At 50.2% G+C, this 24,252-nt stretch overlaps 1 protein-coding gene across 2 annotated transcripts in view; it reads left to right on the forward strand.

Annotated features, from left to right (window-relative positions):
- The window catches only part of NUP160 (nucleoporin 160), a 30,031-nt gene extending 6,254 nt beyond the window's left edge, over nucleotides 1–23,777 (forward strand). The window contains exons 6-35 of one of the 2 annotated variants that reach the window (XM_074918318.1): nucleotides 220–378; nucleotides 1,352–1,429; nucleotides 1,595–1,692; nucleotides 2,504–2,588; nucleotides 3,078–3,146; nucleotides 3,905–3,988; nucleotides 4,851–5,021; nucleotides 5,136–5,235; nucleotides 6,850–7,015; nucleotides 7,627–7,763; nucleotides 7,846–8,006; nucleotides 9,288–9,421; nucleotides 9,736–9,806; nucleotides 11,331–11,490; nucleotides 12,156–12,225; nucleotides 15,000–15,098; nucleotides 15,356–15,475; nucleotides 16,398–16,493; nucleotides 16,605–16,699; nucleotides 17,408–17,504; nucleotides 17,591–17,696; nucleotides 17,799–17,959; nucleotides 18,563–18,623; nucleotides 19,400–19,510; nucleotides 20,576–20,699; nucleotides 21,428–21,529; nucleotides 21,838–21,979; nucleotides 22,203–22,328; nucleotides 23,124–23,228; nucleotides 23,384–23,777. In XM_074918318.1, the coding sequence (XP_074774419.1) occupies nucleotides 220–378; nucleotides 1,352–1,429; nucleotides 1,595–1,692; nucleotides 2,504–2,588; nucleotides 3,078–3,146; nucleotides 3,905–3,988; nucleotides 4,851–5,021; nucleotides 5,136–5,235; nucleotides 6,850–7,015; nucleotides 7,627–7,763; nucleotides 7,846–8,006; nucleotides 9,288–9,421; nucleotides 9,736–9,806; nucleotides 11,331–11,490; nucleotides 12,156–12,225; nucleotides 15,000–15,098; nucleotides 15,356–15,475; nucleotides 16,398–16,493; nucleotides 16,605–16,699; nucleotides 17,408–17,504; nucleotides 17,591–17,696; nucleotides 17,799–17,959; nucleotides 18,563–18,623; nucleotides 19,400–19,510; nucleotides 20,576–20,699; nucleotides 21,428–21,529; nucleotides 21,838–21,979; nucleotides 22,203–22,328; nucleotides 23,124–23,228; nucleotides 23,384–23,470 (3,375 nt within the window). In that variant the 3' untranslated portion in view covers nucleotides 23,471–23,777. The remainder of the gene's footprint in view (nucleotides 1–219; nucleotides 379–1,351; nucleotides 1,430–1,594; nucleotides 1,693–2,503; nucleotides 2,589–3,077; nucleotides 3,147–3,904; nucleotides 3,989–4,850; nucleotides 5,022–5,135; nucleotides 5,236–6,849; nucleotides 7,016–7,626; nucleotides 7,764–7,845; nucleotides 8,007–9,287; nucleotides 9,422–9,735; nucleotides 9,807–11,330; nucleotides 11,491–12,155; nucleotides 12,226–14,999; nucleotides 15,099–15,355; nucleotides 15,476–16,397; nucleotides 16,494–16,604; nucleotides 16,700–17,407; nucleotides 17,505–17,590; nucleotides 17,697–17,798; nucleotides 17,960–18,562; nucleotides 18,624–19,399; nucleotides 19,511–20,575; nucleotides 20,700–21,427; nucleotides 21,530–21,837; nucleotides 21,980–22,202; nucleotides 22,329–23,123; nucleotides 23,229–23,383) is intronic. The other variant, XM_074918319.1, reaches the window with a different exon arrangement.
- The last annotated feature ends 475 nt before the right edge of the window (nucleotides 23,778–24,252 follow it).

Here is a 24,252-nt window from a genome sequence, read left to right on the forward strand (position 1 = left end):
CCAAAAGCCTGTGTGCTCAGTGGGAGAGGGCACAGGTGAGACAGGGAAAGCTGAACAGCGTTAATCAGTGGTTTGGGTGTGCAAATGGGTGCTTTCCTTGCATCCTTTAAGGGAAGATATGGACAGGCTTTATCCGAAAGGAAAGTATGAGGGAGAAGAGCAGTTTCTCCATCCTGAGTCTTTCCTATGCTGCTTTCCTGATACCTTTCTTTTGTGTAGGATCAAATGTGCCTGATGGTTGCAGATCTGCTGGAGTTCATGCCGGTCAGCAGGGACCTGCGGCTCGCGGCCGGGACCGGGCACCGTCTGCGACTGGCCTTCTCCCAGTCCCTGGGGCTTTACCTCGGCGTGTACATGCACGCGCCCAAGCGAGGGCAGGTATGGAGGGATGGGGCTTCTTGCTGTGAATGCCTTTTTCTTGGGCTGCACGGAAAATACATCATTCCTCCTTGGATTTGGGTCTGTAAGGCAAAAAACAGGGAGATGTTTCATGTTCTGACCCTCTGAAGAGAGCAGTGCTTTCTGAATAAACATTTTTGCTCTCAAAACACTGCAGGATACACATGCCCTTGCCCTGGGAGTAGAATTCTCTGTGTGACTAAGCTGATCTGTGAGTGCTAGTTCACGTGTTCACCTCCTGCTCTAGTAGGATCCTGGAAGCACATATGTGCCGTGGGAAAAGGAAAGGTCTGAAAGGAGCTAAAAGCTTGGAAATACTGATAGTGTGTTTATGTTGGGCTCCTGGGAGCACGTGATGCATTGCTGTGCATTGCCAGTCGTTGACTTCTTAGAACTTCTGCTTCTTGCAGTGAATAATAAATTTAGCAGGCTGGGAATGACAGCACAGAGTGGTCTCATCTGTTGGACAGCTTAGCCTGCCTGTTCTCCAGGGGATTCACATGTGGAGTAGAAGTATTGTAACTTCTGCTGTCCCGCTAGTGCTCTGCTTGCTGTGGTGAGAACATGCAGACCTTGGCTTGCAACAAGCGGCCTGAGGATTCAGGGCTTTTCCACCTTGGTCTTCTTACTTGCCCATGTCATGTTGTCACTAGCAGTGCCCAGCAGTGGTGGCATTACCGTTTTTGTGGGTTTTTTTTAGGTTAGCTTTCAAAAGATGGCTAAAAGCCCTTCAGGTTCTGGCAGGGATGAGCGTCCTTGCTGAGAGGGCTGAAGCCACCCATGTCAGTACGTGGTGCAGATGGTCAGCTTGGCCCTCCTGCCCCCAGCCCTTGGGGCTCTGGTGACTGTAGCATCAGGCAAGGAGAGGGACTGGAGAAAGGACCTTCCCTGTGACACTCTGGTTATTGGTTTAGTCATCCTTTAGCAAACAATTTATGAGGTGTGTTTGTAGTTCTGTGTCTTCCAGCTGGTGAGCACCGAGAGTAACCGCTACAGCCTTGACCACATATCCTCCCTGTTCTCCTCGCAGGTGAGTGCTGGGGCCTGGCTGCCCCAGAAGGTGCTGAGACAAAGAGTTTCTTCCCAAAACCTGCTTAAATGATACGAGGGAATGTTTTGCTGTCATTAAGTACACACGTCTCTCTGCTGTACTTGAATTTATGATAAGAAAGTAAATTTGCGCTCTCTTTTCTAGGAGACTCTTGTTGACTTTGCCTTAACTTCAGCTGAGATCTGGGCTCTGTGGCACAACGAAGAGAACCAAACTGTTGTGAAGTACATCAACTTTGAGCAGTAAGTTTCTGTGCCGAATCTCTAGCGTTGAGAGCCTCACAGGGGTAACTGCAGGAGCAACTCCATGCGCCACTCCTTAAAAGCCCCAGTCGAGCTCCTTGACTCTTCTCCTGTCCTACTTTGCTGCCTGAAGTGTGTGGAGATGCAGCAGTACCTAGTTCTTCCATGTCATGTGCACAGCTGTTTCTTCCTGTGGTGCATATTACGTGGATTTTTTTTTTTTGGTTCTACTTTATAATCAAGCTACAGCTCAGCTACAGGAATGTGAAAAATGTGAGAAGCCGAGCAGCAGACTTGCTGGAAGTGAAGTCTGCTGTGAGCGTGTCAGAGGGAGGGCTGTGCTTCACAGACAGCTCCTTCAAAACATAACTGTCTGGTCTCTTCCAAGAAAGATCGTGTTTTGAGGAGACCAATGATGTAAAAGAATCATCCCCATCTCTGTAAAGCTGAGAGGGCAGGCATAGTGCATAGCCAGAACAGAGAGTTAAAGAGAGGGTGAAAAAATGCTGTGAGTATGCAAGTTTAGGTAGAAGAATCTACTAGTCTGTCTGAGAGTTGCTTGGTGAGCATGTGTGATGGGGGGAATGTTGATATAAATGAAGGAATCCAACCTATTCCGTTAGCTGAGGGCTGGGGATGCTGCCATTAAGCTCTCCTGGCAAAATCTGTCACTAGTCAAAGCACCCGTTTCCAGACCCAAAGGTTGCTGTAAAGTCTGTGGTTGCTGTTGAAAGCGACAGATTTGGTTCAGGTGGCCGCTCCCGGGCTTTGCTGCAATGCAAAGCTCATTTTGGTTTGGGTTTTCTTCCAGAAATGTCGCAGGCCAGTGGAACCAGGTTTTTGTGCAGCCCCTGCCTGAAGAGGAAGTGACAGTTCGACACGATCAGGACCCCAGGGTGAGTGGCTATAAAATAGCAATGAGAAGTAGTGAAGCTTCTCTGCCCAGGAGAACATTATGACAGTTCAAGTGTACAAATTATATTGATACAATCTCAAAATTACTCTAAATTAAAGGGGGCAATCCATAGTCTTTATTAAAGGGGGAAAACCTTAGCCTCTATTACCACAGCATTAAAGTACTAAGCATGGTTATGAAACCAGAAGTTGAGGGCTGAGGAGAATTTCAGGTCAGTCAAGAGAGAGCCTTGAGACGAGGCATTGTGAGTAAACAAGGTCTGGAGTGTGCGGGGAAACAGTGTTTGATCACTGGGACTGCTGAGGGCTTGGCAGAGGTTGGAGCAGGGTGTGGGTGTGAACTGCGGCAGGAAAGAAATACAGATCCAGGGGATGAGTTTGGGAATGGGAGGAAAGACCAGAAACAGTATCTTAAATGCTGTCTTCCTGACATGTGTTTTCCTTAAAATGTGATCTTTTTCTCCTTGCAGGAAACCTACCTAGAGTATCTCTTCACACCTGGCCGGTTCACAAATGCAGCTATCCAGAAAGCTTTACAGGTTAGTTGAGGGCCTTTGGTGCACTCCCTGTTCAGCTTCTTCCTGGCCATCTCAGTGTGAGGCAAGAGGATTCCTTGGAGCTCTTGGCAGGCATCAGTGTGCATTTGACAGTTTGTAGACCTGTCAGTAGTCACTGAAGCAAGTTAGGTGCTGTTGTGCCGTGCTTCAGCTGGTGTGTACTGACGGCGGGAGGCAGAACATAGTTTCCAGAAGACTTTTTTTTTCCCCCTTAGATAGCACAGCAGGTCGCTGAGCTTGCGTTTCATTGCCTGCTGCTTTAGCCAGGTGAACGGAGACTCAGCCTGCTGAAGTGCTGTTTCTCAGAATATATCTGTTCAGTTCTGGCTCCTCCAGGACTGTTAAGGACAGAGCAAGGCAACAACACACGGTGCCTTTTCAGGAAAAATGGAAAAGCCAAACTTCCGCTACAGTGACCGTTTTGATTCTTTGTGCTGTGACCTTGCAGAGGTCTGTAACAAGGTACAAAAGAGAGCCGCTGCAAAAGTATGCAGCACGTCTCTCCTCACACCCCAGTGTGCTGCTGGCCAGGAGGCTTCCTCCATTCCACAGGAAGAGGGAAGCTGGCTGTATGTCTTGTGGAGCCCGCATTTAGCAGCCAGCCATATTTTTTGATACTTTTGTCCCGCAAAGCACCGGATGGTGCTGTCATAGTTGCTTCACATCGCTCGGCGCTGCTTGAACCTCAAGGAGACAATGCTCTTCCTTAAAAGTAAAAAATTTGCTCTGCTGCTTTTCAGATCTTTTCTCAAGGAACTGAAACACACATGGATCTGACGTGGGACGAGTTAAAAAAAGAGGTTACCTTAGCTGTGGAAAACGAGGTGAGATTTTTTTTTTTTTTTTCTCCTCCCTGTTTTGTTCTTAAATTCACTGTATGCACTGTGGTGGTTCAGTGAAATTAAGTGAGATACAAAGTGACCCCAGGCCTTGTTTTGTCCTTTGTCTCTCTGAAGGTGTTCTGTGACTTTTTAAAAAAGTACAGATCTTCATCTTTCTTGCCTGGCTTTTCCATTCCCTTTTCTTTTTTGGAGTCCTTTCTTCTTTCTTGCTGTTCTGCTGTCTGCTCCCTGGGCGTGCTTTGTTGGGCACACATTGCGTGCTGCCCGGTCTCAGGTAGGGAGCTGTTGCTCAGGATTTTGGACACCCAAAGATAATCAGCTTAGAGGGACCTATCTGAAAGATGAACTGGCGCTGTCCTTTTTGGGTCTGAATTTCCCCCATTTTATGCTACTTCTCTGGATTTTACTCTTGACATGCCTGATTCTCTAGGCCAGCAGTCCTTCCACCTCCAGCTCATCCTTGAGGCTGCTCAGACTGTTCCTGAAAAGTTATAAAAAAGGCTGTTTTGTATCCTCTACAGCAATCGTTGTGCATGACTTTTTTAAAGAGATCTGCAGTGCTGCCCTTTTTCTTGATAACAGCAGTGCTTTGTAATTTAAGGTTGTATAGAAATGGGGACTTTGTTCCCCTTGCTGTTAGCTGTGTGATTTGCTGCTGTAGGAAAAAAACTTACATTTTGACAGTAAGGTGGTGAGGAAGAGAACTGTACCTGATGTTTATAAACCTGAACCATGTAAAGGTGTGGCTCTGGTCATGAGAGACAAGCCAGCAGTCTGAATGCTACAATTTTTCTCGCTGGTTCACCACCTATGTTTATCTGACGTCTTGTTTTGGTGCCACTAGTTCCAGGGCAGTGTGACAGAATACGAGTGCTCGTTGGAGGAGTTTTGGCAGCTGCAGGTGGAGTTCTGGTCCAAGCTCTACGCCTGCTGCCTTCAGTACCAAGAAGCACTCTCACGGCCCCTGGCCCTGCACTTGAACCCCTACACCAACATGGTGTGCCTGCTGAAGAAGGTGAGGCTGAGCAGCACGGGCTCTTTGGCTGCTGGTGATCTCCAGGGAGGAGGAGTTCTGAGTGAGGTGTGGATTTGGGGAGCTCAGAAAAGGGTTTTCTCCTCACCTTTCTAGGGCTCCCTGTCTTTCCTTGTGCCCTGCTCCTTGGTGGACCATCTCTATCTCCTCTCTAATGAGCACCTCCTGACTGAGGACGATGCTGCCATCTTTGATGGTAAGTGAGGAGACACAGAGCTCTTTCATTGTTGGAGGTTGAAATGCTGCATGCCAGGGAAGCCCTAGGGAGGGATGTGGAAGTTTCCATAGAAGTGCTCCTGACTTCATAATTATCTACACAGAGATAGTTTTCTTATCTTGGCATTCGGAGGGAGTTTTATTTGGTGAAACTTGCCATTGTGCTCAGGCCAGGAATTAGAAAATGGTGTCAAGGCTGTGAATTTGCTGTGCCTCATTTCAGATAACTTAAAAAGAAAGAATTTTAGATTTCCAGCTGCATGTTTCTTGGTGACAAGGACCTGCCTTGGTGGATTTTTTGTCCCTGTGGCCTTACAAACTGCATGTGCAGGCTGCGGTTATCCAGTGCCCTCTTCTTGCCTGCTCTCTGTGGGACAGATCTGCGAGGTTGGAGCTTGATAATGAGCTGGTGGGGGGGGAGTGGGATGTAACAGCTTGTGTTTCTGATCATGTGGGTGATCATGAACCTCCTTAACGTTATCTCAGCTGGGGTCTCGCTCAGCTTGGCCACCTCCCTCCGAGAGCCACAAGACCTACTCTGACTTGGTGCAAGTGGTTTTGTTTTGTAAAATTCCCCAATCTCTGTGTCTTGCTGATGGAGTAAACTCCTTTCAAAGACTGCCGACAAGAAAGAAATTTGTGAGTCTCTAAGCACCCTAGCATGCTGGGCTCAACTGCCCGGTTCTGCAAACTTAGTTTTTAGCTTAATTTTTTTAATAAATGTTTTTATGTAAGCTGTGGAGAGGGACTGTGCTGTCTCTTGTCTCCAGGAAGTAAATGCCAGTGTTTGGAAAAGTTGTCGTTAATATTGTCGCCACAGTGCCCTCTATGCTTTGCTAGCCATGGAATGACGTTTCACAAGGAAAAAAGCAACGGAAAATGTTACCTAAGCTCCACTTTCATGCTCGAGTGATTTTTATATTTTTGTAAAGAAGAATCATCATCCATTTGGTTGAGCTATTTCTGGCACTGAGGGAAGGAAAGCTGGAGGCCTAGGCTGGGTTTGGGAGGCTAGCAGTTCCTGCCCTGTCTGTTATAAACTTCTGCAAAAAAAAAAAAAGCGACTTAATTCTAAAAACGCATACATAAAAGATTATTTTGCAAAGCAGTGATTTAAACCCTCAGTCCTGAATTTTCAAATCACTTCTAAGAATGTGAAAATCCTCTGTCAGCTGTGAGAGGTGGTGCTACACATGAATAGCAGCTGTAATGAGTGTGTTCTGCTTGGCAGAGCTAAGCTATCTGAGCCACTTGCTCTGGGTTGTTGGGGTTTTTTTTTTTCCTCTTACACTGCACTAATTACTTCCTTTCAACCTGTGGCTGGAGAAAATCCCCTGGAGGGAATTTTGTCATTTTATTTACATCAGTACTTTTTACTTTCCAAATAATAAAGCCCAAATCTTTCCCTTGTCAGCTCCTAAGGTTTAATTCGACTTCGTAGTCAGCTGGGAAGGGTCAGTTTGGCACACAGGACTGAGACCAATCTGCTGATAGTAGTTTGCTGATAGGAGCTGAACTAACTGGTTTTTGAATGGTCCTCCCACCTTTGCTTTGAAATCTCTTGTAAATATACAGTTAGATTCTTTCATTACAGATTTGGAGATGTCTCGTGATGTTGTCTGTCTTGTCCAGTGCCTTCGACTGATCGGAGAATCAATTTCCATGGAAATGGCATTCATAATGGAAATGGCTTGCTCCCGCCTCCAGCCTCCAGAAAAGGCTGCAGAGCAGATCCTGGAGGACTTGATAGCTAATGACACGTAAGGAGATGTTCTTGCAGAAGCTTCCTGGCAGCGAGGCAGGGATGGCTGAGCAGGGACTGCCTGGAGCTGGCCTTGACTGGCATCAAAGCACACGTGGGATGTGCAGGCTCTCCCTGTGCTGTGGGAGACTTTTCCAGGTCCCCTCAGAGATGGTTATCAGTGACATTAGTGGGTTCTTCCATCCAGAACCCCGTTGCTGTTGCTCGGGGCCCTCCTCAAAAGGCATTTTGGGGTTCTCAGAGGTAGAGAGAAGAAGAGGAGCGAGTTCGTTTTAGGTGAGCGTTGCAGTGTGGAAAGCAAGTGCCTGCAGACATGAGGTAGAAGGTCAGAACCTTGGTCAAGCCATGTGGTTACTGTGCTCACCTCCTGAAATCATTCTTCATGGAATGCCAGCCATCTGACTTGTTATTTCCTGGTAGCCTGGGGGAGTGGAATAAATAGACTGGTCCCTGCAGGCGCTGTAATAAAACTCCAAACCAGAAGAGGATTCCCATCAAGAATGTCCAGGCTGATCCTTCCAGGGAGGCTCAGTAAGGGAGGAAACAGAGCCCTCTTCAGTTTTAAATCTCATGTTGCTGCTGATGATGATTATCTTTTTCACTTTGTAGGGAAAACGTGATGGAGGACATACACAGCAAACTGCAGGAGATCAGAAACCCCATCCACGCCATCGGAGTGCTCATCCGAGAAATGGACTATGAGACCGATGCTGACATGGAAAGAGGTGAAAGCTCGACAACGGGGCGTTTGGGCTGGGAAAGCAGCGGCTAGGCAAGTGTTCCTGTCAGTCTAGTTCCTCCCCTTATCTTGGTGATTTTATCTTTTAGCTCATCATCTAAATATGCGCATGAACCTCTCCCAGCTGTATGGTAGTGGTACCGCTGTCAACGTGGTTTGCTGGGGGGTATGTAAGATTGCCACGATCCGTTTTCTGATCTGTCGGGACCTGTTGATCCTCCAACAGCTGTTGCTGCGGCTTGAAGATCCCGTGAGTACAGCCCTTGAAGCTACTGCTACGCTCTTTGAACTTTCAGATCTGGGGTTCTGCTGGTGCCAGACTAAGCTCTGTCTTTTCCCACAAAACACTGGAGGCTGTTTGAACTAGCCCCAGGCTTGGGCAAGCCCTGTTCTCTCCTCCAGTCGTTTTTTGTCATCCTAAGCAAAGCAGCGGTGCACTGCGCTCACACCCTAACTCCTTCCACGCTGAGAATCCAGGAAGCAAAACTCTTTTGCAGCCTGCCGTCTGAAACGGTGCTGCCTGAGCACATACAGTTCCCCCATCTATTCCCCAACCCTCCCACGCTGCTGCACACACGATCGCAGCCTTGTTCTCTGGCAACGCAGCACCTTTTGTGTCACGACAGCAGTGTTTACCCAGAGGTTTCAGCCTTCCTGAGGCTGCTCCAGTCAGTGCCAACAGCCACCGTGATGGCAGCTGTGTTTGTTGTCATGGGCTGGGTCCTTCCCATTGGCCCTGTGACCGCACAAGGGATGGTGCTGATGGTTTGGGTGGATGCAGGGGTGCGGAACAAGTCCCCAGCCAAGTGGAGTGTTGTTTAAACCAGTATTATTTACTCAGAAACATTACTGCAGTAGTTTCTTGGTGGAAAAGAGATCCCCTTTTTCCTGAATAAGGTTGCCTTGGTAAAGCGTGTTACAAGGTGCCCTTCTGGAGCCAGGCTCTCTCAGGGCACATGACCTGCTGCCTGCTTGACAAGGAACTGCTGCTTTGCCACTTGGACGCACTTGTGTCCTTCACAAGCATGGATTGTTTTTCCTCTCATGTCACCTGGCCATGCTGCTTTTGGCTGGAGCACACCAGATCGTAACGCCTGGGCAGCAGGGCTGGGCCCCAAGATGGCCTCTGCCTCAAAGCTGTGATTTCACTTTCTGCCATGTTGTTTCAGCAGCACAAAGCACCTTTTTTCTGGTGGCTCTGGCGTCAGCAGATGTTTGCAGGCTGGAGAAGCACTCGGTGTGCGCATCACTTTGCTTGTTAAACTTTCCCTGGCAGGGGGCTGAGCCACCAGAATAGTTAACTCACCTCTTGGTGTGAGGTGATGCTGTCATTTGTGACTGGGTTATTCTGGTGCGTGCAAGAGTCCTGCTGGTCTCCTGGGTACGTTGAATTAACTGCTGGGCTATCAGCTGCCTTGGCCTTGGCCGGAGGGATGACCTGGGCCCGCTACAAACCTCACCGATTGCCCTTGTCCTGCTGTTGCTCTGAGCTCGGCTTCTCGGTCTTCCAACCTCTCTGGTTTGCTTGCAGATGGTTTTGGGAGGGGGACAACTGTTCCAGTCTCAGCAGGACCTGCTGCACCGCACCTCACCCCTGCTGCTCTCCTACTACCTGATCAGGTGGGCGAGCCAGTGCCTGGCGTCCGACGTCCCCATTGACACGCTGTAAGTCTCTGCCGTGCCTGTTCTGTCTTTGATTGTTGGTTCCTGCTAAATCCACCTGAAATGCCCTTTCTGGCATGAAAAGCTGGTGGTTGCTGTGGGAGTATCACTGTAGGATTCAGGTTGTGCTGGGGAGGTTGGTTGTTTTTTTTTTTTTTTCCGTGTTTTCAGCTGACTCTTTGCCTTGTGCTAATTCTGCCGTGTGAGGTCTCACTGTTGCCTTTTTCAGCAGTAGGAGTCATTTGAGTTGAACAATGAGTGCAATTAAAGCAGGAGGTGTTTTGTTGTCCCTTCACTGATGGCTTTTTTTTCTCTAGGGAATCTAATCTGCAGCATCTCTCTGTGTTGGAGTTAGCAGACACCACTGCTCTAACACCCCATAAACTAGGTAAGATGTCCACAGCTCGTCACCTCTTGGGTTGTTATTTATACCTCTTGAGCTGTGTCTCTGCCACCCGAGGGAAATGCTTTATGCAGTCAGCTAATGGAGCATGGGGTTGACTGACCCCACTTTCTGTGGAGATGTTTTGTTGTGCTGCCCACCAAAAACCACCACCAGCGGAGTATCGTTTAGCATTGGACTCAGACCAGAGACGTGGATCTTATTCTCAGCCTGAGGAGGATGGAAAGGCCTCGCTCAGTTAAACTTTATGAATTCTGGCTCTGGCAGTATCAGCCAAGCTCAGCTCTTGCTCCTGTACGTTACAGTGGCTGTAGTGGGTCAGGCCACATCTGTCCTGCTCACTAACCTTTATCCCTCAGCAACCAGGAGCAGCAGCTCAGGTGAACGAGAGAAAGCTAGAAATACTTCCCAAAACATGCTTGTGCTTCCAGCACTTCGCAGTTCAGTTTTTGCCAGTACCTCAAGGGGGAAATTGCAGCTGATAATTCATTCATATTTTAAAAGTCTTGCTGCAAAGACACATGCTTTGAATTACTGTCTTGGAGGAGAAATCCTAACAGGGGAGAATATAAGGCAACTTAATTAGGAGGATGTGTACCTTGAAGTGGTTCCAGAGGGAGGTGGTGAGCAGGGTAGGAGAGAAAATGCACAGGTAGGAGCCTACTGTAACTAGTCTCAGCCTTTAAGTACAGACACTTCAGAGGGAGCTGAGAAAATCGGGGACAAACAGGCAGCAGTGCCACGTGCGAAGGGCTGTGAGCTGGGGAAGAAATTCCTCTGCTTGCTGACAGGCCTGGGGCATCTGTGCTCTTTGTGAGCAGGCTGCGATCTTCAGAGTCCGAACGCTCCCTGAATGAGAGTCTGGGTTCAGGGGGCAGTTGCCTTGACGTAAATGTCAGGGCATAAAAGCAAAATTGAAAACATCCTTTGTGTGTGCCAGTGTCGTGGGTTATTTCTTGGCCCGCTCACGAGGAAAGTCCTGTTTGGCCGCTGTGCTTCAGGAAAAATATGTGAAACGTGGGGAAGCTGGAAAGGAGGTGGCAGCTTGGGGAGAGGCGTTGAGAACAGTTAGCTACTGGGAGGTTGGACTGCTTAGGGTGCTGGAATGAGGAGGGAGGCATTTGAACAGGGCCAGATAGCCAAATCAGCACTCCCTCAGCCCTGCCCTGCAGCACACTCGGTCGTGCTGGAAAGCTGCAGATGGGTCATGTCATGAATAGCGCAACTAGAGAGAGAGCAGAGCCCTTGTTTTTTTTTTTTTCATGTTGTAATTGAGTTGCGGTTAATAAACATTGCAGTATGTGGCTCTTTGATCTCCTGCTACTCCCTCTGACTTAACCAGACGGCAAGAGAAATCCAAAACCAACAAGTTCGAGTGCTGAACGTGCTTATTGTTTTGCTCCAGCTTAATCTGTGATGTTTGAGCTGATGAGCACAGCACAGTGTAGAAAGCCTGGGATGTCTGCTGCAGGCCCTCTTGTCAGTGTTTCTTTAACTTGTATTTTTTAGTATCCAGCCCTCAAACAATTGTGGAGCTGTTCTTTCAGGAAGTGGCCAGAAAGCACATCATATCTCGACTCTTCTTGCAACCAAACACCTCTTTGGCTGAAACAAGTTTGAACTGGCCCCATCTCATTACTGCGATAGTGGCTGACTTTCTGCCACTCCTGTATCCTTGGCTGTAAACCCCGCCTCTGCGAGGTGCTGGCTCTTGCCAGGCTGTAACCAGGGGGAGTTTCTGTATGGCGCAGCAGTGCCGGAGCTGTTGTGCATGGAGGCTGCGTGTCGCGGCCCGATCCTAAGACTGGGAGCGTTGGTGGGCCTGGGGAGGAGGGTTGGGGCTAGCAGAGGGGTTCAGGTGGTGGGATGCAGGGTGCTTGGGAGCTGTAAGTTGGCCATCTCTGCCACCAAACCCCATGCAGTTCCAAAACCAATGTTTTCCACATCCAAATTTTGAAGATAAATCGGCTGAACAAGTGACTGTTGTTAGTGAGATTTGTGGGTATTCTAAGATTTCTCCGAATCCATCCTGTTTAGGTGCACAATAAAGGGTTTGAGTTTTTGACTTTAAGCCCCTGAGCTCTAGCGACTTGACTTGGCGAGGGGCGATGCTGGGACATTTGGAAAGGTAACAAGATTTGGGCAGTTGTGGGTTAGAAGTACTAATGGTTTTGTTCTAATATGGATAGATCTTATTACAGAATAATGACTTTATAAAGAGCAGCTTCATTTTCTCTCCTTTACCCCCCTCCAAACTGAGTGTGAGAGGCATGCCAACTTTTCGACTAGTTCTCCGAGCTCTCCGGGTTGGATTGTTCCTTAACCTCTGCTCAGATGGCCCAGCAATCCCAGTTTCCTCTTCCCCGAGTGCCTGATGGGGAGCTGCCAGTACACCCAGCTGCAGGTGAGTGCTCCAGCTCCCTCAGAGGAGCTGACAGGGGAAGAGCAGGTGTGAGTGCAACAGTCTCTTTCACACATGTGGGTTTTTTGCAGTGGCAGATCTGCACTTCAGCCAATGCAGAGGTGTAACGTGGCGTGAGCTCCATGCGCTCACGCTCGTGAGCACCTCTGCTTAGAAAAAGTTCCCCAAAACCAGCATCTTTCCAGTTGCTGGAGGTTGTTCTGCTTCCCCCTAGTCGCTGCTCTCTGAGCTCTGATGTGAGATAATCTTCCCGAGCGCTCTGCTTCCGTATCTCCCTTTTGGAGATGATGGGCTGGAAGTTCATCCCACAGATAAAATTTTACTGCAAGGAACAATTCTTTTGGAGAATTGTTAGAAATCTTTCTTGTAACTATCGCAGTGTCAGTGCTGTGAACAAACTGTAAGGTAGCAAATATCTTACGTCTTCGTGCGTCTGTCTTGTTTCCTGTAGTGTCCACCTCTAACTAGGGCTTTTTGCTAAATACCTCATCCCTGGAAAATGCCGCAGAGACTTTGCTGCGAAATTATTTAAGATGGTTGTCTTACGCATTTCCTCTTTCATCTGTTTCAAGAAAATCTAGGCATAAGTGCTTTGGATTATTATATACCCTTTTCATGGAGGAATTCAGTCTCCCAGGGCTTGTCTGTCAGTGTGGTACTGCATGCAAGAAACATTTTTGTGGAGCTTGTTTAAATATCACAGCCAGCCCATAATCCAGTCGCTCATTAGCTGCTGATGTGCCCACAGCCTTTCCTGCGCTACCCCTGCAAACAGGACTGCCTGCAGGACTGGGGGTTCCAACAGTAGAAGTAATTTCAGGAAGGCTCATCTATTTCTTAAACGTCTTTACTAGTAAAAACCAGTGTAAGAAACATCCGACATCTTGGCAGCAGGGCGAGTGAACTACTTATTTGTTTTCTGGTGTGTCTCGGGACTGCTGTATTTCAGACCACTTTTTCTCCACCGTCCCTTCCCATGCTTTTCAAGGGCTGGTGCTTGTAGCTGCTTGTGCTCCAGTTCAGAGCTGCACGGTTTCTTGTCTGCAGCGCCATGTGACACATTTCATTCCCCAACTGATGGCAGTCCTTGAGGCACGCAGGGCTAGGCAGGCTGTTGTTAATGAGATGTTTTTTTCTGTGCTTAGCAGAACCTTTTATTTTCAGAGTCCCTTACACCTGGGGCTGAACTGCTTTCTTTTGTGTTCGTCTTGCTGCCAAGAATGTCAAATCTACAGAGCTTTTGAGACAGGAAATGCCAGGACACTTTGAGCAGCATCGTTCTACCTCCTGGCGTATGTTCGCTCTTGTGGCGCGAGCACGCTTTGAATTTCCTTGCATTGCTTTCGCCTCACTTGTGTTCTGCCTCGAGGAGATACAAGCAACTTTTATCTCTGCAGGAGCAGGCTCTTCTTCCTCCTCCCTGCTACCTTCTGTCACACTTACTGATCCCAGTCGGTCACGTAAACTTGGATTAACTGTTTTGACCTCAGGGAGCTAACACCAGATTTTCTGTGAGCGAGAGCTCGGTGACCCAAATAGGGGTGGAGATACAGGAAGCACCCTGCGAGTAACCAGTGTGCACAGAGAAGGTCTAGTGACCAAAGCACTGGCCTGGGCCACGGCCAGACCTCTCCTCGTTGCTTATTCTGTATGACAAGCTGTTGAGCAAGCCTTGGGTGGGATTTATCTGTTTTAGCTGTCTAATCTGAGCAGTGAATCCAGGCTCAGAAGATGCGTTGCCACGTGGCTTTTAGTGGACCCGTGGCTAGGGTAGGTGAGACATATGTGCTGGTGGTTTACACTCGTGTGAAGATGCGGGTTGGCTGGTGAAACCTAGGCTTTACTGTTGGGTCTTGGCTTCTCCTCCTCCTTTCCTGCTGAGTCCCGGAGCCATGCTGGTGGGACATCTCTGCTTCTCCAAGTGTGAAGAGCAAATGCCACTCTCCCAGGCACGAGGGTTGCCAGCTTTTGAGTTTTTATCGTGCCTCCTAGCTGCTCTTGGATAGGTGGTGACACTTTGCAGCCCTTATATCATCCTGACAGAGCAGGCACAGGGCCAGACTGAGTTGTATCACCCTGTCGTTTTGGCCAGCGTCTGTATTGTGGCTTTATTTATGGTGTGTCCTTAGTGTTGTCGGTGTTCCACCCTATGCCTGTCAGTTTGTTGCTGTAATTCGTGGTCTTCCTTGGTGGCTCTCCCCCTCCTGCCCAGATACTGCTCTTCTAACACCTGCTTTGCCTGTTCTCCCACTGCCTTCACACATGTGTGCTGCTGTTCCTGCTCCATGCACGCCAGGGTAACATTTCCTTTGCAGTTCCCTGGAGCGGGTATGCAGTGGTTGTAGAGCACATCGTGTCTGATTTGGGGGGATGTTGGGTGCTGTTTCTGAGGCACAGGAGCTGTTCAGAGCACCTTGTTTGCTGGCAGCACGTGGGGGATGTCTCCCCATCTGCGCACTGAAGGGACTTTGGAGCTGCGGAAACCAGTCCTGACCAAGTAAATTGGCACCAAGTCATTCCACACAGGCACTACTTAGGGAAAGAGAATCCCTGCTTGGTCCCCAGCTTTTCAGGGAGTGATTTGAGACTCAGAAAACACACTGAGCAGGAAGAGCGGGATCTGTGTGAGCACAGCAGTTAAAGGGGCCACCAAAATAGTGCTTTGGTGTTAGAGACCTAACCCTTCTTCTGGTAGTGAGTGCCTGCAGGTCATGAGCGAGTGCTGAATCGAAACTCCCATTCCTCCTCTCCTGTAGGAATACATTCGCCTGCTGCAGCCGTGGTGCCACGTGAACATGGGCTCTTGCTGCTTCATGATGGGCCGCTGCTACCTCGTCATGGGCGAGGGGCACAAGGTAAGGCCCCAGCTTCCTGGCGCTGCCTCTCTCTGGGGTCTGGGACATTTTTCCCTGGGAGGGCAGAGGTGCACAGGTAGGACCAGCCTTGTTTATGCTGTGCAAGTCAGGAAATGTCCATCTCGTGGAGAAAAGTTCCTGTTAGCTTGGGGCCAGCGGGTCTCATACAGTGGAGCTGGAACAGGCAGCGCTGTCCTCTCAGTACAGTCAGTCCCCCAAGGGGCACACGCAAGCTGCTTTTTTGGATCTGCTTCTAGGCTTTGGATTGTTTCTGCCAAGCTGCATCCGAGGTGGGAAGAGAAGAGTTCTTGGACAGGCTGATCCAGCCTGAGGAGGGTGAGATAGTCTCCACTCCACGCCTGCAGTACTACAACAAGGTACAGCTGAGCTGGCCCGGCGGGCACCATCCTGACCAAGTAAATTGGCACCAAGTCGATCCATGCAGGCACTACTGAGAGAGAGAGAGAATATTCCTGCTTGGAAAGAGAATTCCTGCTTAGTTCCCAGCTTTTGAGGGAGTGACTTGAGACTTAGAAAACATACTTTTTTGTGAGGTGAAGCCTCAGTGTAGTCTGTTTACTTTCTTTGTGAGGCTGACAATGGGGTGACTGCAGTGTGAAAGCTCGGTACTTTCCACCCATTATTTCCTAGTAGCAGAGGACTTTGTTATCCAGCAGAAAAAGGGAGAGATCCAGCTGCTGGAGGCAGAAGCCAGACGTGTTCAGGCTCGATGTAAGATGCTGCTTAAGGGGCAGGTTATTAAGCTTTGAGGCAAATTGAAATGAATGTCTTTAAATTGAGATAGCATCTTTCTTCTTGCATAATGCCATCGTTCAGACAGGCTGAAAGCTTGGACCTAGGCTTGCTCTAAGGGATTCCCTGATTTTAAAATCCAGCAAACACAAGGATTGTCTGGTGCCCTTGGAAAGGGGGCTCTCTAATACAGCTGCTTGTGTGCTTGGGGAGCAAGCACCCCTCTCTATCAGGGGTTCACTGTAAATGTCAATGCTAAAATGTTTTAGAAAACTCACATGTGCAGAGATGAATCCTCCGGAAAAGCCATAGCCTGGGCCTGTTGCACTGGGATTTGGTTCAGACCTTTGCAGCTCACCAAAATATTTATTTTTCCAGTCTAATCACTTAGAAACATTGGCAAAAATCTTTGGGCTGCCCTTATGGTTAACAGGGGCAGGAATAGCTCTTTGAAAAAAAACAAAGGAGAAAAAAACCCCCACCCTTGCCAACCCAACCCATGCTTCGGTATTGCTGCAGCCAGTGTTTGAGTGTCATCTTCTCCAGGTGCTGCGCTTGTTGGACATGGTGGGGTTACCAGAGCTGGTCATCCAGCTGGCTGCCCTGGCTGTCATGGAGTCGGCAGATGACTGGAGAAGCCAGGTACAGATCACTTCTTTGGCATCATGATGTTTCTTCAAGGAGCTTACACGGGGAATTTTTTTTAGTTGTGTAAGTCGAAACATGCTGCTTTGTGCTATTTGGTGTTTTCAGGCTACATTGAGGACTTGCATCTTCAAACATCACTTGGATTTAGGACACAACAGTGAAGCATATGTAGCCTTAACACAAAACCCAGATCCAAGCAGGTAGGTGGTAGTTTTATGCCTTTAAGTTCACTTGTCTCAGAGGTCCATGTACCAGTTTTTCCATCAGACCGGAAGGGTAGAACAGCTTTAGGGTAGGACTTGGCCACTGTGTTAAGCAGTTCTGGTTCAACTTGTGTAAAGGTGTGTTTAAAAAGACAAAATTCACTTTTGTAAGGACAGCTAGGATCGGCACAATCTCAAAGGAGGAAACTGGTGGGGAGGGGAAATAAAAGTTGAGTCAGGGAAGAGCCAAAAGAATGGCTAAAGAATTGTGTGTAGCTTTGTTGAAAAGCTTTAGAAGTCCAGTTGATTTAATTCAATAAAGAAAAGACTTGAGTTTTCAGCTTGAAATACCATCTGGGAAGTGAACTGGGTAGAGGAAGCTTCACCCTAGCAGAGGAGGATGTGATGAGCAGGAATGGCTGGAATAGATGTTCAGAGGAGAAGCAGGAATGTGTTTTCATTGTGCCTGAAGAAAGTCTTGCCAAATAGAGCTGAGGGAGGGAGCCCGCCCTCTTGAGAGACCTTTGCAGAGGATCTCTGCTGTCCAGGATCTCTATTTCCAGCACAGGAGAAGTCTGGAGGGACTTCTTGGTTCTAAGCCAGGAAAAAAAAAAAAAAATCAAACCCTCCAGAGCTGGTAACAAAGAGACTCGTTGATGGCTGAATGCCTGCATCCTGGTGATGGGTTTGTGTGTCTCTCCGCAGGCAGCTGGACTGTCTGCGCCAGCTAGTGGTGGTTCTCTGCGAGCGCTCCCAGCTCCAGGACCTGGTGGAATTCCCCTACGTCAACCTCCATAACGAGGTAATCGGCCTGTGCTGGGAAGAAAGGGGCCACGATTGCTCTCTTCAAAAGGATTTTCCACCCATTTGAGCCTTTCTGTGCTGCAGGTCGTGGGGATCATTGAATCTCACGCTCGAGCAGTGGATCTGATGACCCACAATTACTACGAGCTGCTGTACGCCTTCCACATCTACCGCCACAACTACCGCAAGGGTAAGGCACGATGTAACAACCCACCTGCCTGGGGACACCGCTTCCCCTGCCCCTGCAGGGTGGCCTGTCCTGGGTCTTGCCTGATGTTATTCCCCTTCCCAGCTGGCACAGTGATGTTTGAATACGGCATGCGCCTGGGCAGGGAGGTGCGGACGCTCCGAGGGCTCCAGAAACAGGGAAACTGTTTTCTTGCTGCTATTAACTGCTTACGGCTGATCCGCCCGGAGTACGCCTGGATAGTGCAGCCAGCTTCTGGAGCTGTGGTAGGAAACGCTGAGCTTTCTGTAAAGCCTCTGACCTGAGTTGTTGACTGTGGGGACACTTACAGCTGTACATGAGGGAAGGAGCTTCTATCTTTCTGATGAACAGAGGCGCAGGCCGCCTTAATCTGCTGCTCTCATCTCCTTGGCCAGCCCACACAGTGCTGTCTTGTCCCGCTCAACAGAGATCAGTCTTACCTATCACCCTTGTGTTGTTGGCCCTTTTTGGAGCAGGGTGGGAGCAGAACAATCTTTGGGAGTGGGCTGGTGTGTTTATGTGAGAATATATCATCTCTTGTTAAAGACAGCACATTTTTGGGGGGAGTCAGTGGCTGGAATACCAGTAAAAAGAGAATTACTGGAACATGGCTTGTGTTTCCAATCTCTTTGCGGGAAGTGTTGACTGTAGCCTGATCAGCCAATGCTGTGCCATGTTTCTGATAGCCAGAGATAAATGTAACCTGAACTGCCGAGTGGCTGTGTGGCTTTTCTGATTCAAATCAAGGCTCGAAACAGAGAGCGGGTTCTGGGATTGTATTGTATCAAGGTAATCTGTCCTTTAGAAACCAGGTGGGCCTAAACCCTCTTTCTGCTCTTTCCTGCAAGTACGAACGCCCTGGAGCATCCCCAAAGAGAAGCCACGATGGGGAGTGCACGGCTGTTCCAGGTAAGTGCCCAGTCCTGGTGCTTTGTCCAGCTCTTGTCAGAGCAGCCTCTCCCCTGGCCTCAGCACTTTGCCGTTCCCCTGTGAGCGAGCAGATGGCTCAGGGCAGCTCTCACCACTCTCAGATCAATAATTTGGGGGATTGTAACCTATTTAACTCTCCCAGCGTTAGTGTCTTCCAGTTGCTGTATGCTGCTGTGTAACTGCCATTCCCCAGGGAGCTTCTGTGCACGCTGCTCTGCCATTTGATGTCTTGTCAGCATTTTTGTTTTCAGTGGAAATAACTTGTAATTTAAAAAAGCCTTTGTGATGCAAATTTCTAGTTGTTCAAGACGTTTGTGCTCTTGGGGACCCTCCTGACGTAGTGAGTCTGCTGGGAAGGTCTAAGGTCTCCACTCGGCCTATGTCCACCAAAGCAGGGAATGCTGAGGTCAAGTTAGACTCATAATCCTCAGCATTATAGTAGAAAAATTTAAGGTCAGGTATTTTTAAAACAATTCTTTCTGAATGAGCTCTGTTGTAGCATATGCGTGGCAGTCAGAGCGGCAGCTGTTACCAAACATTAAATCAACATCTCTCAGAGAGGAGGAATGGGAGGTTTACATCAAGATCAGCACAGTTCAAGGTAGTGAGGAAGGGGCAGCAAAACCTGACCCCTTTTTTTGGTGCTTTCTGGGGCATGATTCCTACTTGGATGGCAGAGGGCTGTTGACATCTTGCACAATGCTCGAGGAGCCCTTTTTAAAAGGCTGAGAGCCCTTCGTGTCCATCTGTTACAGCAACTCGCCAAATCGAGATCCTGGAGCTGGAGGATTTGGAGAGGGAGTGTGTGTTGGCCCGGATCCGGCTGACTCTGGTGCAGCACGACCTGTCGACAGCGGCTGTGGCAGGTAAGAGGGATGCGGCACAACCGCCTCTCACTTCCCCTGAGGTTTTTGCTCCTTGCTTTCTGGTGTAACTTAGGTGAGGAAGCAGCAATTTTATTCTGACCCAGAGACAAACCCAGGAGCTGGCAGGGACCGTTCAGTTTGCCACTCTGGCATGAATCTTGCCACCAAGTTCAGCATCTTTGGAAAGGCAGCTCAGGAGAACACATTTTAGGTTTTCCACCATTTTTTTGGCTTGGCCAAGTCTGCAGTGTGGGGCTGGGGTTGAGTCATGAGTTGAGACCAAACGGCATCTTTTTGTCTTGCTGAAAATTGCCTCCAGATGAAAAAAAATTAGAAAGCCCTAGGGAAAAAAAAAAAAAAAAATTTGCTTAAATTATTGTCCTGCATAATCCTGCTTCATGAGATGCTGTTAGCTTATCAGCGTGGTTCCTCATTGGGGAGTGGAAAGATGTGATTCTCCCATCCTATGAGTATGTTCTGCCACTCTCTGATACAGGTTATGCAACATGTGCAGTTTTCACCTTGAAGTGTTGGGAGATGACGACTTCCCAGTAAGGGATTGCAGGAAAAGGATGGAACAGCTGCTTTGAGGGCAAACTTGGAGACATAGGGAACTGAGTGTCACAGTTTCATCTCTCCTTCTGCCGCTGCCCCTCCTGCCTGTGCTGGCAGAGCTGAACTGATGCATTGTTTGCTCGGATACAGGCCTGCTGTGCCAGTGACAAGGCTGTCCTCCCTCCCAGCTCACCTAAACAGCGGCAGCATTGAACTGCGGGCCACACATTGCTGCTTGTGTCCCTCTCCAGCTGGTGCCTGGTCAGGGACGGCCCTGTGGGTCACTGCTGCTTTGTGCAGTCCCTTCAGGGACGGCTCCTGGGCTCCTAAGATGCTCCCAAGGCCATGAAAGCCTCGAGTGTGTGATGAAAAGTACTGCTGCAGAGTTTTACATTGGGCTGTTAGCACAGGGCTGCTGTAACTCTGCCGCTGAACCACATGGAGTTAGGCCCCGGTTAAGCACTGGGACGTGACTGGGGGAGGTGCTTACCTGGTCCTTCTTCCCTTCAGGCAACTCTACACCCGAGGAAACGGTTGCTCTCCTGGTCCGGGCTGGCCTCTTCGACACTGCCGTCACTCTGTGCCAAACATTCAAGCTGCCCTTGACACCCATCTTTGAGGGACTCACTTTCAAGTACGTAGCAAGCTCCTCCTTGGCCTCGAGTGAGGCATCTGGAGCGACGTGGTGCTCGGTGGGGCACAGCTGGCAGCTCCCCGGGGTCCAAGCCAGCCCCGTCCCGACCTGTCTGCTTGCTGTGGCTGCTGGCGCTGTGCGTGGCTTCAGCAGCTGCTGGCTCAGGGGTTTTGAGGTGGAACTTGCTCTTTGCACCTGGAAAGGAAAAATTCCAGGGAATTTTGGCAGTCACAGGAGGTGCCATCATCTGGAGACTTTTCTGGTGAGCTGGCTCCTGGCACACTCCTGCTGACACTTACAGAAGATTTGTTGCTGCTGTTGAGCAGCTTTAAGAGCAGTTGGCAGAGCACTCACTCTTCTATCTGATCCCTGCACTAGCTGTTTGCTCTCATGCCTCACCTCCCACCCCAGGATTCCTCTTTTTGCCTCTCGGCACTTCCCAAAGATGCACTGTGCCTGCAGAGCTGTCCAGGAGCTCTGCTGAAACCTATCCCTGTGCCTGGATGTGCTATGGCCACCTTGTACCCAAGCTCAGGCCCTGAAACTTGCTAACATCAGAGTCGTTATTAATTCCTCTCTGGCACTTAGAGAGCAACTTAGAAATTGCTCTAAGAGCTGCCTTTTCCTGCCGGGCCACCTAATCTATAGCTGTTCTTGGGAATAGTCCTATGAGGGGTGGCTTTGCTAGGCTCTAAAGGCACCCACATTTGTGCTGCTCTGTCTTGCAGGTGCATCAAGCTGCAGCTGGGGGGGGAGGCAGCACAGGCAGAGGCCTGGGACTGGCTAGCGGCGAACCAGCTCTCCGCCCTGGTTACCACCAAGGAGTCCAGGTAGGTCCTTGCCTGGGCGGGAGAAAAGCAGAGCTGCTCATTGTGAGAGTGGATCATTTTGGGAGGGAAAAGCCTTGCAGGAATCCAGAGGGTTCTAGATTCATAAAAACCCCCTTAAAGCAGACCTGCGAGACTGGGACAGTGCTGTCACTGTGCTTACCCTGGCCTTTTGTACACAGCACACCCTGCTTTGCCGGGCCTCACGCACACACGGGGGACCCAAGGAGGTCTCCTGGAGCACACCGTGGCCTCGCAGGTGGTGGCAGGGGCTGCCGGCACGGGTTCCGAGGGGAAATATTGCTTTGCAGCGCCACAGATGAAGCATGGAGGTTGCTGTCATCCTATTTGGAGCGTTACCCGTCCCAGAACAGCCTCTACCATCGCTGCGTCATCAACAAGCTCTTGGCACATGGGATACCTCTGCCCAACTGGCTCATTAACAGCTACAAGGTGAGAAGAGGGAGAAGGTCGCTGCTTGGTACAAAAAAACAGCTGCTGGATCACCTTCGCTTCAACAGACACCTCCTCCTTGCAAACTTCACCCCTGTTCCCAGTTCCAGGAATCCGTGCCAGATGCTTTGTGCCCGTGACCGAGGCTCCACACAGTATCCTCTTAGCATCGTGGCGGCTCCCAGGCATGTTCCCTCACTGATGTTTCCTTCTTTGATTGCAGAAGGTGGATGCTGCTGAGCTGCTGCGGCTTTATCTGAATTATGACCTGCTGGAGGAGGCCGTGGATTTGGTCCTGGAGTATGTAGATGCTGTGCTGGGCAAAGGGCACCGATATTTTGGAATCGAGGTGAGCTCATCATCAACGGGAGATGTGCTGGACCCTTCCTTGCGGGGCAGATCCTGTCTGGGATTTGGATGAGGCCGCCCCTCGATGACTGGGTTCAATTTTTCGGCTCCTCACTCCAAAAAGGCCATTGAATGACCCGAGCGTGTCCAGAGAAGGGCAACGGAGCTGGGGCAGGGTCTGGAGCACAGGTCTGCTGGGGAGCGGCTGGGGGAACTGGGGGGGTTTAGTCTGGAGAAGAGGAGGCTGAGGGGAGACCTCCTGGCCCTCTACAGCTCCCTGACAGGAGGGTGCAGAGAGGGGGGATGAGTCTCTTGAACCAAGGAACAAGCGCCAGGACAAGAGGGAATGGCCTCAAGCTGCCCAGGGCAGGGTCAGGCTGGCTCTGAGGAAGGATTTCTTTGCAGAAGGGGCTGTTGGGCGTTGGAATGGGCTGCCCAGGGCAGGGGGGAGTCCCCATCCCTGGAGGGGTTGAAGAGTTGGGTTGACCCAGTGCTGAGGGATCTGGTGGAGTTGGGAACGGTCAGTGTGAGGTTCATGGTTGGACTGGAGGATCTGCAAGGGCTTTTCCAACCCAGATGATCCTGTGAGTGTGTGATATTGTGCCCGTGACTTTGTGTGATGGTGCTGCTGGGGGAAATGGGGATGGATGATCACCCCCAAGAGGAGAGGGTACCCTCATAGGGGCACCAGAAGAACAAACGGGTGTCAGGACATGGTGCTTGGGAGCTCTGGCTGTGGGCCAGGAGCATTTTTACCAGGAGCATGACACAACAGAAGGGTGCCTCTCCCTTCCAGTTCCCCCTGTCCGCCACGGCCCCCATGGTGTGGCTGCCCTACACTGCCATCGACCAGCTGCTGCAGGCGCTGCGGGAGAGCACCACCAACCATTACAATGTCGTGGTAGGTTACACCTTCCCCGGGTAAATAACAGGGTGTGCTCACCAACCCCCCTGCCGAGGGCTAGAGTCAAACCCCAGGGGATTTCTGGGGAAGAAGGAAGGTGAGGAAGAGGGGGTGGGCTGACTCTTCCCCCGCCGGCTTTGCCCCTCGCCCAGCTCTACGAGAAGCTGCACGACAAGATGGAAGACTACCAGCAGAAGGTCAGCGTGGCCACCCGCGATCACCTGTACCGCCGCAACTAGTGGCAGCCCCACCACCACCTCTGTCCTTCGGCCCAGCGCCTGCTCCAGGTGACATCCCCGGGGGCTGACACTGTCCTACCCCAGTGCTGATTTACTCGTTTTTTGTTTGTTTGTTTTTACATTAAGACTCCACCGTGGCGTCCCACTGTCCTTTCTTGGGGAGTGATGGGCGATTAGCAGAGCTCCGGGGTGCAGCCCGCGCCAGGGCAGCCCCCTCACTCTCACCCTGTACCGTATGCAGCAGATTTTGGTGTTTCTTTTATTTATTGTTGTGTTTTTGGATGAACTTTAATAAAATCAAAGTGTTATTACAGGCTTTTGTTGGGATGGGTGCTGCTCCCCTGGCACCCCTAGGAGGGGATTTTGGGGAGTTGAGAGGGTAAAGCAAGGCTGTGGGGCTCTGCTCCCTGGAGTTCTTTCTTCCAGGGTACTCTACGTGGGCCATGCTACAGAGCAGGATGGAGCTATAGGCCCCAGGGACAGGACTGTGCCATACACCGCGACAGCTCTGGCTGAGGGGCAGCACTGCTATAGGGCAGGATGGAGCTATAAATCAGAGACAGGGACCTGTAGTGTGAGCAGGGGCTGTACCCCCTGGGACCAGCTTTTTGCTGTAGGATAGGATGGACCCTTGAAGGGCAGCAGCACTGGGCTGTAGGGTGGGACGGGGCTATAGGCTGCGGGAGCAGCACTGTGCGGTAGGGTAGGAGGGGGCGGTAGGTCAGGCCGGCTCTATAGGCTCAGGACAGGCAGCCCGGGGGGCGGGGCGGCGCTGGGCACGG

This window comes from Athene noctua, chromosome 14, assembly GCF_965140245.1.
Source record: "Athene noctua chromosome 14, bAthNoc1.hap1.1, whole genome shotgun sequence".
Lineage (NCBI taxonomy): Eukaryota > Metazoa > Chordata > Aves > Strigiformes > Strigidae > Athene > Athene noctua.